The sequence below is a fragment of the Pteropus vampyrus genome, unplaced genomic scaffold, assembly GCF_000151845.1.
Source record: "Pteropus vampyrus isolate Shadow unplaced genomic scaffold, Pvam_2.0 Scaffold169, whole genome shotgun sequence".
Taxonomy (NCBI): domain Eukaryota; kingdom Metazoa; phylum Chordata; class Mammalia; order Chiroptera; family Pteropodidae; genus Pteropus; species Pteropus vampyrus.
The window spans coordinates 2,862,670-2,876,627 of NW_011888950.1; the positions used below are offsets into that span (position 1 = coordinate 2,862,670).

Genomic DNA, 13,958 nt, shown 5'->3' on the forward strand with positions numbered 1-13,958 from the left:
TCAAGAAACATTTTGAAGATCAATTAATAATCTAGCAGTAGTGAAGTGAGATTTAGCAAATTTGGTAGTTAATTAGAAATTATCTGCGTCATTAAAACCTTATTGGTATGGTCACTCATCAAAAGATTCTAGGGGGAAAAATGTGTTCCAAATGCACCATATGGCAGTAATCATAAGCAAATAAACATATTATAAAGTAAATTCCATGAGAAGTAAGCAGATTTTTAATTCACAGTGGCATGCATGTTATCATGTGGGAAAATACCCTCACAGTCCATATTACAGTGAGTGTCCATATTACAGTAAGTGTCCATAGGGATGTTAATTTTAATTTCACTGCACAACTTGACATTGATTTTCTGAGTTTTGTGACACATAATACATTTAACTACAATTTAGGAACAAGCATTGATGACTTTATACATTCTGTGGAGCATCAGAACATAGCTTTGGAAGTGGATATATCAGGAACTAGAAATGGCCTAGATGATCCATCATATAACGGAGCCATCATTGTGTCTGGTCATGAAAAGGTATGCTGGTCTCTATTTAGTCATTTTTCCTAAAGGTATAGAAAGCTAATATATCATCAATATACTCAGGTTTCCAATTTAGGAAACAAAATGAAAAATATATACTGCTTTCATTTATTACTTAGTGAATTGTAGTCATTAGTATGATAAATAATTCATATATCAATCACTATCTACCAACACAAACTGTATGTATCAGCAAAATAAAAATACTAGACAATCCTCATACAATCCAAATGCATATTTAAGTCCCAAGAATTCATATTTCTTCTCAAGGGTTTTCTAATACATATATTCTGAAACTTCTGTTTTGTTCTTAAACAATAATAATAATACTATTTGATTCCAACCTTAAGCCAGACAACTTGTGTCCTGAAAATCAGATACAGCCAATCATGCGTTTACTTACACAGTGTTTGTTTTAATTATTTGACATGATTTTTAAAACATGACTTTTTAAGTAAAACATTGAATTTTGACCTCTTTAGAAAAAAAAAAATGAAGCTCTCTGAGAATTTATAACCTTGTTTTTTATGTTTTAGAGTTACAGCTTTTCATTAGCATGCAATACCAAAAGACTGAATTGCTTCCCGGTTCTCATGGATATTGTTAGCAATGGGCTACTTGGAATGGTTAAACCATCAGCACATATCCAAACTGACAGGAGTACTTTTTTTGAGGTACGTCTATACTTTTATGAATTCTTTCCCATCAGGAATCTCCCAGATCACTCTTTTAAGTGCTGGACTTTTATTCTTATTGAGTCAACCACTGTGTGATAAATTAGCATTTGGGTTCATTGTAGCTCTCTTGCTTTAAGAAAACAACATACTTTTCAGAACTTCAGTTTTTTTTAATGTGAAATAAAACTAACAAAATACGTTTTCAAAGAGAATATGAGGAAACGGAAGTGAAATCATACAGAACTGTAACTAGCACAAAAATAATAAAATGGCGAAGGAAAGAACAGAGAGAGAGAGAGAAAGAGAGAGAGAGAGAAATAGAAGCCTTATTATTACTTTTGTAAATGCTACAAAAGAAAAATATGTAGGGCAAAGTTCAGGAAAGAATTGCAACTGGTTAAATGAGAATTACTCCAGTTCCTTGTCAAAAAATATTAATTCCTAGAGCCTATCATAGACCTACCAAACCAGCTTTTTTTAGACACAAGGCAAAACAAAACAAAACAAAAACAACGTATTTCTGAAAAAAGGCCCAGATGATTGGACTGTCTATGGCCCTTTAAGTTTGGAAACCAGAATATCTATCAGAGTTTGTAATTTTTTCTTTTTGCTTATTTCCTAAATATATTTCTTCCTCTTAGTTCTTTAAGCATAGGGACCATGAATCTTTAACACTACACAATACCTTCTACATAGGATAGGGACTGGAACATCATAAGCACTGAATAACTTATTTGTTAAATATATAAATGAATGTCAGAGGCCTGGAAATCATCTATATCCCACCTACCCATAAGGTTTTATAATTCTATATATTGCTAATAAACATCTACCCATGTGTATATAAAATGGACCATGCATCCATCATTATTTTCATATGTTCCAGTAAGATCTAGGGTAACCTCTCACAACATACCTCACCATGTGCTCAGTAAATAAAAATTCCTTTCAGTGGGATGTTTAAGAAACTTAATCATTAAAGCAAAAAGCTTTAGTCATCCATCAAGTATTAATTAATTTTAGAATATATATATATATGTGTATACACACACACACACACACACACACACACACACACACACACACACACACTATGGTTTATTTAATTAACCTCATAGAAGACTGTAAAAGCTTTTTTGATTTTCTGGTTTCTGAGGGAGGATACAATAATAGAGCAAATTGCCTTAGGATTTCATCTGCAAAAACATCCTGTTTAGCTAGGGGGAGTTTGATGACACCAACCAGCTCAGCTGACCTTACATTTATGTGCCCAACATCTCAACTTTAACTAACATCTCCAGCGACTCTTTGTATACTCCATTCGAATTTACCTACTCATTGCTCAAGTAAGAGTTTTTTTGTAATTTCAGACCTTGCTTCTGTCCTACCCAAAGTCAATGGATTTGCCACTGAGTACTAAACCCACCCAGCACGCAAGGTGTTCTGGAAAGATTCCGACTATAAACTTAAATCTTGTCTTTCTGTGTTTAGCAAGTGTTTCTCTAATGAGCAGGCTGAAGACAATCAGGCTCTGGTTCTAATTTTTTTTTTCGGTAATGTGCTTTATCAAACCACAATATGTGAACCATGAAAGTTACATAGGGACTGCATTCGAGAGGGTTCGTGAATCTTCTATCCTTAAAGATGGCTATAAAAAGGAGCAACAATATGTACAACCAAGGGCAAAGGTTTTCCTTGGAGGTTTTACTTCCCCTTCTAGTAATTCATCTCTACTTTTGAAACCTCAACCAATATTTATCCGGTCTCATGGAATACCTAAAAAGATAATTTATTGTCACTATGCCCATAAAATATCTCATATGGTTTCTGTGTCAAGCTATTACATTTGAAGTGATTATAAAGATCAGTTAAGAAATTGAATGTTTCAACTGTGAATTATTATTATTTCTTATTTAGCATCAGAATAAATTTTAGAATCATAAAGTAAGAAAATGAAAAAAATCTTACTCATTACTTTCAAACTCTGTAATATTATAAATTTACTTACCTTCTTTGAATCACTTTCCTTATCCATAAATTTGAGTATCAAGCTAAAAGTCAAGCTTCAAAACTGAATGGATAATGAAAGAGTTTGAAAACCTCAAAAGAGACCTAAAGCAGGATTATATATAATCTGTTTTATATTTTCTTAAATGTATTCCAGAAAATGAATTTTAAATTCATTCATTCAGCTCATTGTATTCTTTGCTTTTTCAAAAGGAACAAAATAACCCATTTCAATTCCTGTTCCCTGTCATGTCCTGGTTGATTCTGGCATCCAGTTGTGCTCCTTATATTGCTATGAGCAGCATTGATGATTCTAAGGTAACAATGAGTAACTGCAAATTTTATTACTTTGAATGATTACATGCTGAAGGTAACATAATTACCGAATTTTTAAAGAGGCTATTTATATATGTTTAATTGAGCAGCCAATTCAGACATAAATCCTAAGCTATAAAAATAAAAAAGAAGTATAAATAGAAATATAAATTATAGATAGATGAGAGAGAATAATTCTAAAATTCACATGGATATGCAAATATCTTAAAATAGGCAAAATAACTGAAGAAGAAAAACAAAGTTGGAACATTTATGCTCCTGACTTCAAGGTTTATTACAAAGTTATAGTAACTAAGAATGTGTTGTATTAATTAAGGATAATCATATAGATATATAAAATGGAATAGACATTTCAGATATAAACCTACATACATATCATCAATTTATTTGCAATAAAACTACCCAAGGAATTCAAATGGGGTTAATCCTCTCAGCAAATTGTATGGAAACTTGATATTGTTATGAAAAAAATGTTCTTAGCACTCACTTCACACCATACACAAAATTATTTTGAAGTGAATCAAATCTTGTGGTAGGCAAATATTTCATAGGTGAGACAGAAGCATAAACCATAAAAGAAAATGACATTTTGAACTTCATCAAAGTTGAAACCGTTTGCTCTTTGTAAAACATCAATAAGAAAATAAAAAGCTGTGGGCTGGGAGAAAAATGTTCACAATACATATATATGTAACAAAAAACTGGTATTGAGAATATAAAGAATTCTTACATCTCAGTAATAGAAAATAGCCTAATTTTAAAGGTGGGCGAAATATTTGACAGATACTTCACCACAGAAGATATGTAAATGGAAAATACTTCCATGAAAAGATGGCCAATAGCATGAGTAATCCAGAGAATAACCCCAGTGAGATATCTTTACGTACCAAATAAAATGAATAATGTTAAAATGACTGACAATGTCAGGAGTCAGTGAGGGTGTGGAGAAACTGGAACTCTCATGCATTGCTGGTGGGAATGTAACTTGTACAATCACTTTGCAAAAACAATTTAGCCTTGTCTTATAAAATTAAAAATATACTTATTGCATGACTCAGCAATTCCTCTCCTAATTATTTACCCAAGAGAAAAGAAAACATCTTTCCACAAGCAGACTTGTACCTCTATGTTCTTAGTAGCTTTATGCATAGTAGCCAACAATCTGAAACAACCCAAATATCCATCAAGCTGTGAACTGATCAATTCTGGTAGAGACATACAATGGACTACTACTCAGCAACACAAAAGAAGGGACAACTAAAAAATGCATCAACATGGATGAGGTACAAAAGAGTAAATACTGAATGCTTTCATTTATATGAAATTCTCAGAAAGGTAAAACTAATACATCGTGGCAGAAAGCAGACCTCTGTTTTCTTATAACCAGCAATAAAGGCTATTGACTGCAAAAGAGCATGGAAAATTTTGGGAGGTGATGAAAATGGTCTGTACCTTGATTATGATGGTGATACAGGAATATATGCATTCATCAAACCTCATGCAACCATATACTTAATATGGGTACTTTTTATTGTTTAAAAAATACATTTCAAAAATGTTGATTAAAAAGAGATTGTTGAAGTAAAAGGAAATGATATTTTGAAAATGTGAGAACTTTGGAGAAATAAAAAGAAAATCCCAATGTTTAACTGATAATCTATAAATTTTCATTCACGCTCTTTCATTAATTCAAATGACTCTTTTAATGTGTCTACAAATTATTGGAGCATCTTGTTAAGATGAAGATTCTGATTCAGTAGTTCTGAAGTGGAGACAAATTTTGAGTAGTAATCATAAAGTGGCGAATTTACATGATAATCAAGGCAGGCCAACTCACATTAGCGTTACTTACAAATTTCAATAGAATATCCTTTAATGGCTCCATTTTTATAACTTTATTACACAAAATCTGTGAAACCTGGTATAAGCATTTCTGTTTAATCAGTACCATCTTCATCTGTGTCACTTCCTCTGCACAGTAATTCTGTCGCCCAAGGGAAAAGAGTATTATCCGTATAATGTTCCCTCTTTAGCATAGAACCTGCAAGAATCCCGGGAAATACAATTTACAGGCCTGATATAACTGTCAGTCATTCTGGCAGTAACATAGTTTAAACTTAAAACTTCTCCCTTAGAAAACATGAACACTTTCTGGCTTTAGCCTGTGTGATATCACAATTTCACCAAGTTTCTCTAAGCACTGGCCACTGTCCTTTTGTCTCCTTTAGAATTTCTTATTCCTCTGTCATCTCTACATTTAAAAAATCCTCAGATCTCCTCTACCTACTAGTCACTCACAGATTTGATTCTAGTTCAGATCTCTAATTTGTAATTTCACCTTCAATGCTGATCCAAACTTCTCTCTCAGCTTTTCCATTGGAGACGTCACAGACTCTCAAACTTCATGCTTCCAAAACTGAATTTATGATATTCTTAAATGTTTACCTTCTTCCAGATTTTCTGTCTCCGTAAATGTCAGCACTATGCATCAGTTATCCTATCAGTAACCTAAAACTGTCTTTCATTCCTCTTATTGCTTCACTCACAAATCCTGTAGATCACCAAATCCTTATTTGATATGAGTTCTTAGGTCAGTTTATGTCTCAGACAAAAGCATCATTTAGCTGGTCAGTGAACACTAACAAATAAATGTAAATATTTCAAAAGAAAATACATTCAAAATTATTAGAAAGGTTTAAAATATAATTTGTGCCTAAAACCGCATCACTTGATAAGTAGTTAAAAAAATGTGATTTAAGAGTTTATTCAGAGAACAACAAGGAATACAAAATACATTTATATGTATGAATATGTTTATATTTACGTACATATACACAAATATTTGGATGGATAATAAATATTTGAATGTGTTCTATGGCAAAAATGACATGTCATTTATTTATATTAAAAAGATAAAGCTATTATTTATACACATGCAAATGCAATGTAGGAAATAGTGGGGAATGGAAGGAGGGAGGCGGGGAGAGAGAGCAGTTCATACGGAGTCAAAGCAGAATCACTCTGATGAAAAGTTAGCTGCTTAGCTAGATAAACTATTCCACCCCACACCCATAAGTCATTAATCACTGTTTTGTTTACCGCAGTGCTGATGCCTTGATTATTCTGAGGTCTTCTTTCACATGTTTCTATCAGATGTGTGATGAACGTCAGTGCTGTTAATTAAAGCAGCAAACCAATCATTTATCTTTGGATTTATCCATATCCATTGGTCAGATAACAGTTGTTGACATGATGCAGAATTATTACGAATGAAGGTTTCGTTTGAATAGTTGTTTACATGATCCACATTTTCTTAAACCTTACATTGAAATGCCATTTGTATTTTTGCTGTCTCCTCATCAGAACAAAGCTTGGTCCCAGCTACGAATTTCGGGGCTCTTCCCTTCTGCTTACTGGTTTGGACAGGCGCTGGTGGATGTCCCAATGTACTGGTTGATATTCCTTTTTATGTACTTAATAGACTACATTTTGAGCATCCAAAATTCTCTATTGAAAAGTATAATTCAGATTATGCAGGTAAGTGACAATATTCATAGAACAAATATCATTGTACAATTTAATTAGAAAATCTGAAGAGGCAAACTGTTTTCACTGATGATCACATTGTCGCGAATTTAATAATTATAAAACCCTGTGCTATGACGACATTTTGGATCCTAAATGTTTCTCTAGATTGCATTTGCCTTTAACTAAACGTAACATTCTGTTGATTTCAGATCCCATGTGCTCTTGGTTATGCCACATCACTTATCTTCTTTACATATATAATTTCATTCATTTTTCGCAAGGGGAGAAAAAACAGTGGCATTTGGTCTTTTTGCTTCTTTATTGTAAGTATATTTCTTTTGAACATTTATTTTACACATGTAATATACAATTCTGAGCTAATACTTTAAAATTTGCCCTTGGTAGAATGATAAATTAATATTACAGTCTAAAATATTTTAAGTTTGCTTTACGTGCGGATCCTTTTCAAAATATGCAGCTTTTTCTCTTCCTATTTCTACCCTTGTCTTTCTTTAAAAGTAGCCAAATTTTTTTTTCTAGAGCCGTAAAATATTTACTGGAAGGAAACCTGAAAACCATCTGTTACTTTCTTTTTACTGAAAAAAAAAAAAAAAATCCCAAAGGTCTCTATGAAGTTATACAAGATTACACTCTTACTAGCATAGTTAAAACCAGAAACTACTTCTCCAACTCTGTACTAAGAATTAATTCCATAAAGCAATACTCACTTTGTCTAAATTAGGAAGGGGGAAAAATGTACAAGCATCTATTCTGACTTCCTGTCATTTCAGGATGCCAAAAAGAAAATAATTAATTCAACAAACATCACTTGGCTTCCAGCAAAGTGTCACAAACTAAGACTGCTAATGGAGAAAAAAGAGTCTCAGCACCGAAAGAGGGGTTACAGGGTAAACAGATGAGCAAACAGCCGCTTATTAAAACAGTCATAAGGCAAAGATTATCAAGCTCTCATCTATTTTTAAAAGACTGTTTATACAACTGAGGAATAAGGAGGTCTATGAAAACCAGAGAAGGGAGAGATCCATTCATGAAAACAAGAGCAGAAGTTTTCTTTAGGAAGTGAAACTCGAAAGAATATAAGATTTCAACAGCTAGAGAAGAATGATGACGCAAATAGAAAATAATGGATGAACAGAAACCCAAAAGGGAGAAAGTCCTGGGAATTGGTAATAATCTGACATGGATATGGTGCAGCCTGAGCATGGTCCTAGTTATGGTAAAAATAATGGTCGGAATCATAACTGACCTTAAATGAGGTGCTCAAGAATTTATTCTACAGATCATGAGAAGCCATGGCAGCTTGTAGTACAGAAAAGAAATATGATCAGAGATACACTTTTAGGATGGATATTCTGAAAGCCATAAAAGCGATAGTTTGTAAAACAGAGCTATTAGAAGTAAAAAACAAAAACAAAAAGAGCAAAAAAAAAAACTACAACAACAAAACTTTCAGGAAGGCACTGCAATGGTTTAGAAGAAGTCTGAGATCATCAGGTGTCCCTATAACTCTCTTATCCCTGAATTTTGTATTTTAGTACTTGTACTAAGACCCTCTAGGATACTAAATGCTTATATTTCTCCATTGATACAGTTGACAAAAGTCTCCTTTCATTGTTGTTAGCTATTAATTTCAATTTTTACTTTTATTGCTTATCTACTGATCTGAATTTTACCTCTAAAACAATACACACCACTTTTTTTCCTTTTCTATAATTAAAATATTCTATTAATTGAAATAGAATTTTAAATTAAATTAAATTAAAATTTTCTTAATTAAAATTCCAATTACAATAATATATTAGATCCTCGATTTATCCAGTGATGTCTCATTTGTGATCCTCCAGGCCAAAGGAATTCGGCTAAGTTACTAAGAGAAAGTGTCAGTAGAGATATGCTGATTTCAGCTTGGTTTTTGAGGCTGGAGCAGAGATTAGGGATATTGCCAAAGAATAGCCATCTCAGTTTGGAACATCTATTGAAGTTCAGGGCAGTTAACATGCATATTTGTATTTTCTTTAGATCACCTTCTTCTCTTTGGCTATGCTCCTGGTGGATAACTACGAAAATGCTTCGCTGTATGTTGTCACCTTTTTAATACCACACGCCACATTACTTGGCTGTATGCTCCTACCTTTTCGTGTAAGTAATGCCACCATCTTTCCTAATGTCCTGGAACTGATGACCAATTGTGAAAACTTTGCTTAGGGTTGGGACTCTACAACGTGTTAAATATGCATGACATTTGAAGATTTCTACTTCAGGGATTCCATCTGAATTTCTCTCAGATAAGATGATATAGTCCAACTGAACTGTAATGGAAGAGTTGGCACCGACTAATGGGTAGGGAGGAAGGATAATAGGTAGCGAGAAACAGAGCAGCCTTTACACTCTTTCTGGGCTTTACACAGCTTTAGAAGGGGGCAAATGAGATGTCCCTAATCTTTAGGATTTCAGGATTCTAGAGAAGCTCTCAATGTGAATAAAATCCTTTTTTTTTTTTTTTCAAGCTGACTGATATCTATACTTCTACGAAAAGAGTGAAGAGGTATCCGTAGGGAGGCTAAAGGAGAGAAAGGGGTCTTGTGAAAGGAACAGTGGGCGCAGGAAGGAGTGTGAAGGTCTGTGTGAGAAGGGTAAATCCTGCCTCTCCCTCACTGTCTGGGGAGGCTAGCACAGATCCCCAAAGAATAATGGTTAAATCCTATTGTTTCAAATAAAGGCACAACGGCTTAGAGACCTTGGGAGGGAGGCAACTCCTCACTACAAATTTTGGAATAGACATTTAGACAGCACTCTTGGTGCCATTAGGGCTGTTCAATAGGCCAGTTCACATTTATATGGATAAAATTCATGAAACAAAAAATTTCCTATTTAACCATTATCTTTCTTTTTTTTGCAGCTTATATTTTCTGCAGGTGCAGCGGTCTTTCTGATATCCCTAATCGTAAGAACACACTCTTCTTTAAAAATTGTCATGTATTTTACTAAACTAAACCATTTTAATTTCTGTGAACACAGTGAAACTTTTTATTAAGGTGAATATATAGGTATCTGTAGCCCATAGAGATAAAATATTTGTAAAATATGGAACAACTTTTTTTATAAAGATCAAATAACCAGATAATATGCTTCCCAACTCTTAAAAACAATAAAGTGAAAGTATCACATAATTATATTCCAGTGTTTCTGTAAACAAGATTGAAAGTGAATTTGATTGTTTCACAATTTGACAAATAGATTATTGGATATTTTAATAATTTTGCCAAATGCATCTTTGCAGAAGTCTAATTATTCCTAATTGTGCATGTTTCTCTTTATTCCTAGCCATTCCTTCATTTTATCATCTTCGTTTTTATTCTTCGATGTCTGGAATGGAAGTTTGGAAAGAAATCGATGAGAAAGGATCCCGTCTTTAGGTTGGGAGAAATCAAATTGAATTCTTTCATTTCAGTGATAAATATTTTAAAATATTTTCTCATATGTGAATTAATCCATTAACACACAAATGCCAAGTGCTAGAATAAGCTGGGGTAGGAACCATGTGCCGATACAAGTAATAGAGATCAAGGTACCTAAACCAAAGGAGATTATAAATAGTGGAGGAAACAGACTTGAAACATTAAATATGAAGATAGAGCTCTATCTGATACCATGTGCAGTGGAACACTGGGCAAAGTTACATGCAGCTAGTTCAGTTTAAATAACAATTAATTTGGATAGATCGGCAGTTGAAGGAATGCTACCACTCCAGAAAGTAAGAATAGAATGATCACTAGGTCAAAGATAGCAATAACTATGCTCTTTTCCTGTGGTGATGAGAAGCTCAACTTGTGGATCATAGGCTTGTTCAGTTATGAACGGAACTTAAAAGCTGAGACTTTTTTTTTTTTTTTGCACCATTCATAGATACATCCATAAGCATCTTATTCTCTCTGTGTCTCCTATCCCACATCAGTTTTATCTTTAGCTTTTACAGGGTGGGAGACTTCCAAGATGAAAGAAGACCTTTAAGAAAACTTCTAAGATCAATATGGGATATTAGGTTGAAGGAAAAGAGAATAGTATGAGCTATATTCTGGGTATGAGGGACAGAGTTAGAACAGAGGAGAAAGAGTGAATCTGACACATAGTCTGAAGAAATGGTCAAGCCTAATAGAAGGTCAAGCATCTTACCTATTTAGCGGGGAACATCTGGCTTCAAATATTCTGACCCTGTGAAAATATAATAATGCCAATATGTTGGTGTCAAAGCTAGGGTTCTCAGAAAAATTATTTCATTAAGCTATAATATTAAAATTCTTTGTCAGATAATAGATACTAAATTACCTATTGCTATTTTTTAAAAAAATAATGTTTCTGTAGATGAGTAGAATGAAAGATGTGTCAGAAGCAATGGTCTAGTAGTACCATTGACAGACGTTATGAAGGAAGGAAGGTTCACGGAACTGAAAAGAGATTATGATGGTTTATTAATTACACAATCTACTCAAGTATGTGATTTAAAGAATGCAGTATTCTTGATACAAGGACGAAAACCCAAAATCAATTACTAATGGATGGTTTCGACTCCAGAATTTCTCCAAGAAGCAGCGATGTATGTAAAAATCCAGAAGAGCCAGAAGGGGAGGATGAAGATGTTCAGATGGAAAGAGTGAGAACAGAAAATGCCTTGAATTCCACAAACTTTGATGAGGTAAAAAACCTACAAAGTAGTTATTTCATGAAACAACACAAATGTTTATCCGTGAAAGTGGTCTGTCTACAAGTCTCCTTCTCAAATGATCTTGAGTTTCTCCAATTCATACAAATGAGGATCACTACTTTTAGTAGGTAGTCATCATTTTTACACTAGATGAGCAGATTAAAAGTTATGTTAACTCGCTTCGTCTTTCTTAGAATAAAAAAAAACCAAAGTGGAGTGCAGTTGAAATTGCAAAAGCCAAGAAAGAACTTGTAAATTTTAGAAACTAAGCAAAGTGACACCGATTCACTGCATCTTGGAGAAAGTAACTGTATGAAATTCGCGGCAAAGTCCGGTCTTCAGGATGTCGTTGTGTCCTTTGAGGATGACTCGGTACTTCTCCGAGTCTCCATGCTTCTGTTCTGAGAGATGCTAGGATGGGAGGATGGCCAATGGATAGGTCACCTAGTAGAAGGTCTTCTTTGATGCCTGGCTTGTGTAGCAAGAAGCCAATCGAGTGGGAGGATAGAGCTTTTTCAAAGTTAATGGAGAAAATTAAGGTCTAACATGATTTCCTTGTCATTTACAGAAACCAGTCATCATTGCCAGCTGTTTACGCAAAGAGTATATAGGAAAGAGGAAACACTGCTTTTCCAAGAGGAAGAAGAAAACAGCCACAAGAAATGTCTCTTTCTGTGTTAGAAAAGGTTAGACATAGTAGAACTTCTGTTTTTGGCTCAGGGCCCTCCTTAGAGCTGTATGGTTCTTGACGAGAACCATTCTGTACACCGACTCTTGGTTCACACACAGACTCATCAACAGGGTGACAATGACTGCTGCTTTTACATGGCTCATTTCTAAATGAAATTAATTAACTCATGCCCATGGATAAAGATTAGTCATATCTACATGGAAACCATAAGCGCTCTATTAAAATGAGCCACCGAGACCATGACATTTCTACTTAATGAACATGATTGGTTTCCTAATGTTCATTATTTTCACAAGATAACTAATGGGATGTGCCAGCACATTCTGAAGGCTTAATCAGCAGATGTTAGATGACCTTATTTTGTGACATCTCACAGTGCTTAGGATCACCAGAGATAGATGACATACCTACTAGCTTCCAAGAATGGCTTTATCACTTCCCATCAGTGTGACTTTGGGCAACAAACCTCATCCCTAAGAGCTTCCATCCCCAAATAAGTAAGAAAATATGATAATTACCTCTGGGGAGGGTTGACAATTGAATGGGGTACTATATACAAAGCACATAGCACAACACTTGTCACAAAGCAAGATATCAGACTGTTTTATTCTTAATTTTACTATTAAAATCAATTGGTATTGAATGTAACCTTTTTTCATTTCTTTCAGGCGAGGTTTTAGGATTATTAGGACACAATGGAGCTGGTAAAAGTACATCCATTAAGATGATAAGTGGAGACACAAAACCAACTGCTGGACAGGTAGGGGAATTATGAGAAAAATATGCTATCTAGTGGTGCTCAAAATAAATTTTACAAGACGTTAAAACTTCAAAAACAACAAAGTCTCTTTTAATCACTGGATGATTAACAGGATTCACGTGGCAGAAAAATACATCACAAACTATCACATTAATACACACGAAAGTTAATCACAGAAAGGGGATAACTATTCATGCCTTCAAAGGCATCTATAGGGAATATCCAGTCTTAGACCAGAAGAAAATATCAGAGTCCCTACAAATTCTATTTATAGTACCATAAAACAATGGATTTGCTCTTTCAGTGCGTACTGTCCTCCAGTATGTAATGCTTCAATCTTGAATAGAAATGTATTTTTAAAAAAAAACCTATTAAACAATCATATTCATTGTCCTTTAAAAGTACTTCGATACTAGAACACATATTTTGGTACAAATACGTTATCTTGGGGGAGTGTTTTCAAGAAAAGTCTTGAGGCTGAGCAACAGATATAGGCAGTCGACTGATTGTACAGGCAATTCGGCCATAGAAGGAGGCCAGGCAAACAGAAAAGGGAGACAAGGAGACAACATGAGGCATAAAGAAAACTTTTTTTTTTCCACCTTCTATGGCAGAAGATAGAAAACCTTCAGAACTCTTTTGGAAAATGTGTCCAGGGAAAGGGGAAAAGTGCAATCTAAGGCAGAGGTCTGTGGAA

The 13,958-nt window shown here is 34.1% G+C and overlaps 1 protein-coding gene across 1 annotated transcript in view; it reads left to right on the plus strand.

Moving 5' to 3' along the window:
- The window catches only part of LOC105298943 (ATP-binding cassette sub-family A member 8), a 79,782-nt gene that overhangs the window by 38,474 nt on the left and 27,350 nt on the right, over nt 1-13,958 (plus strand). The window contains exons 21-31 of the mRNA XM_011370412.1: nt 400-533; nt 1,076-1,213; nt 3,437-3,541; nt 6,923-7,096; nt 7,297-7,410; nt 9,128-9,247; nt 10,008-10,052; nt 10,433-10,524; nt 11,681-11,801; nt 12,379-12,496; nt 13,170-13,265. Coding sequence (XP_011368714.1) covers nt 400-533; nt 1,076-1,213; nt 3,437-3,541; nt 6,923-7,096; nt 7,297-7,410; nt 9,128-9,247; nt 10,008-10,052; nt 10,433-10,524; nt 11,681-11,801; nt 12,379-12,496; nt 13,170-13,265 — 1,257 coding nt within the window. The remainder of the gene's footprint in view (nt 1-399; nt 534-1,075; nt 1,214-3,436; nt 3,542-6,922; nt 7,097-7,296; nt 7,411-9,127; nt 9,248-10,007; nt 10,053-10,432; nt 10,525-11,680; nt 11,802-12,378; nt 12,497-13,169; nt 13,266-13,958) is intronic.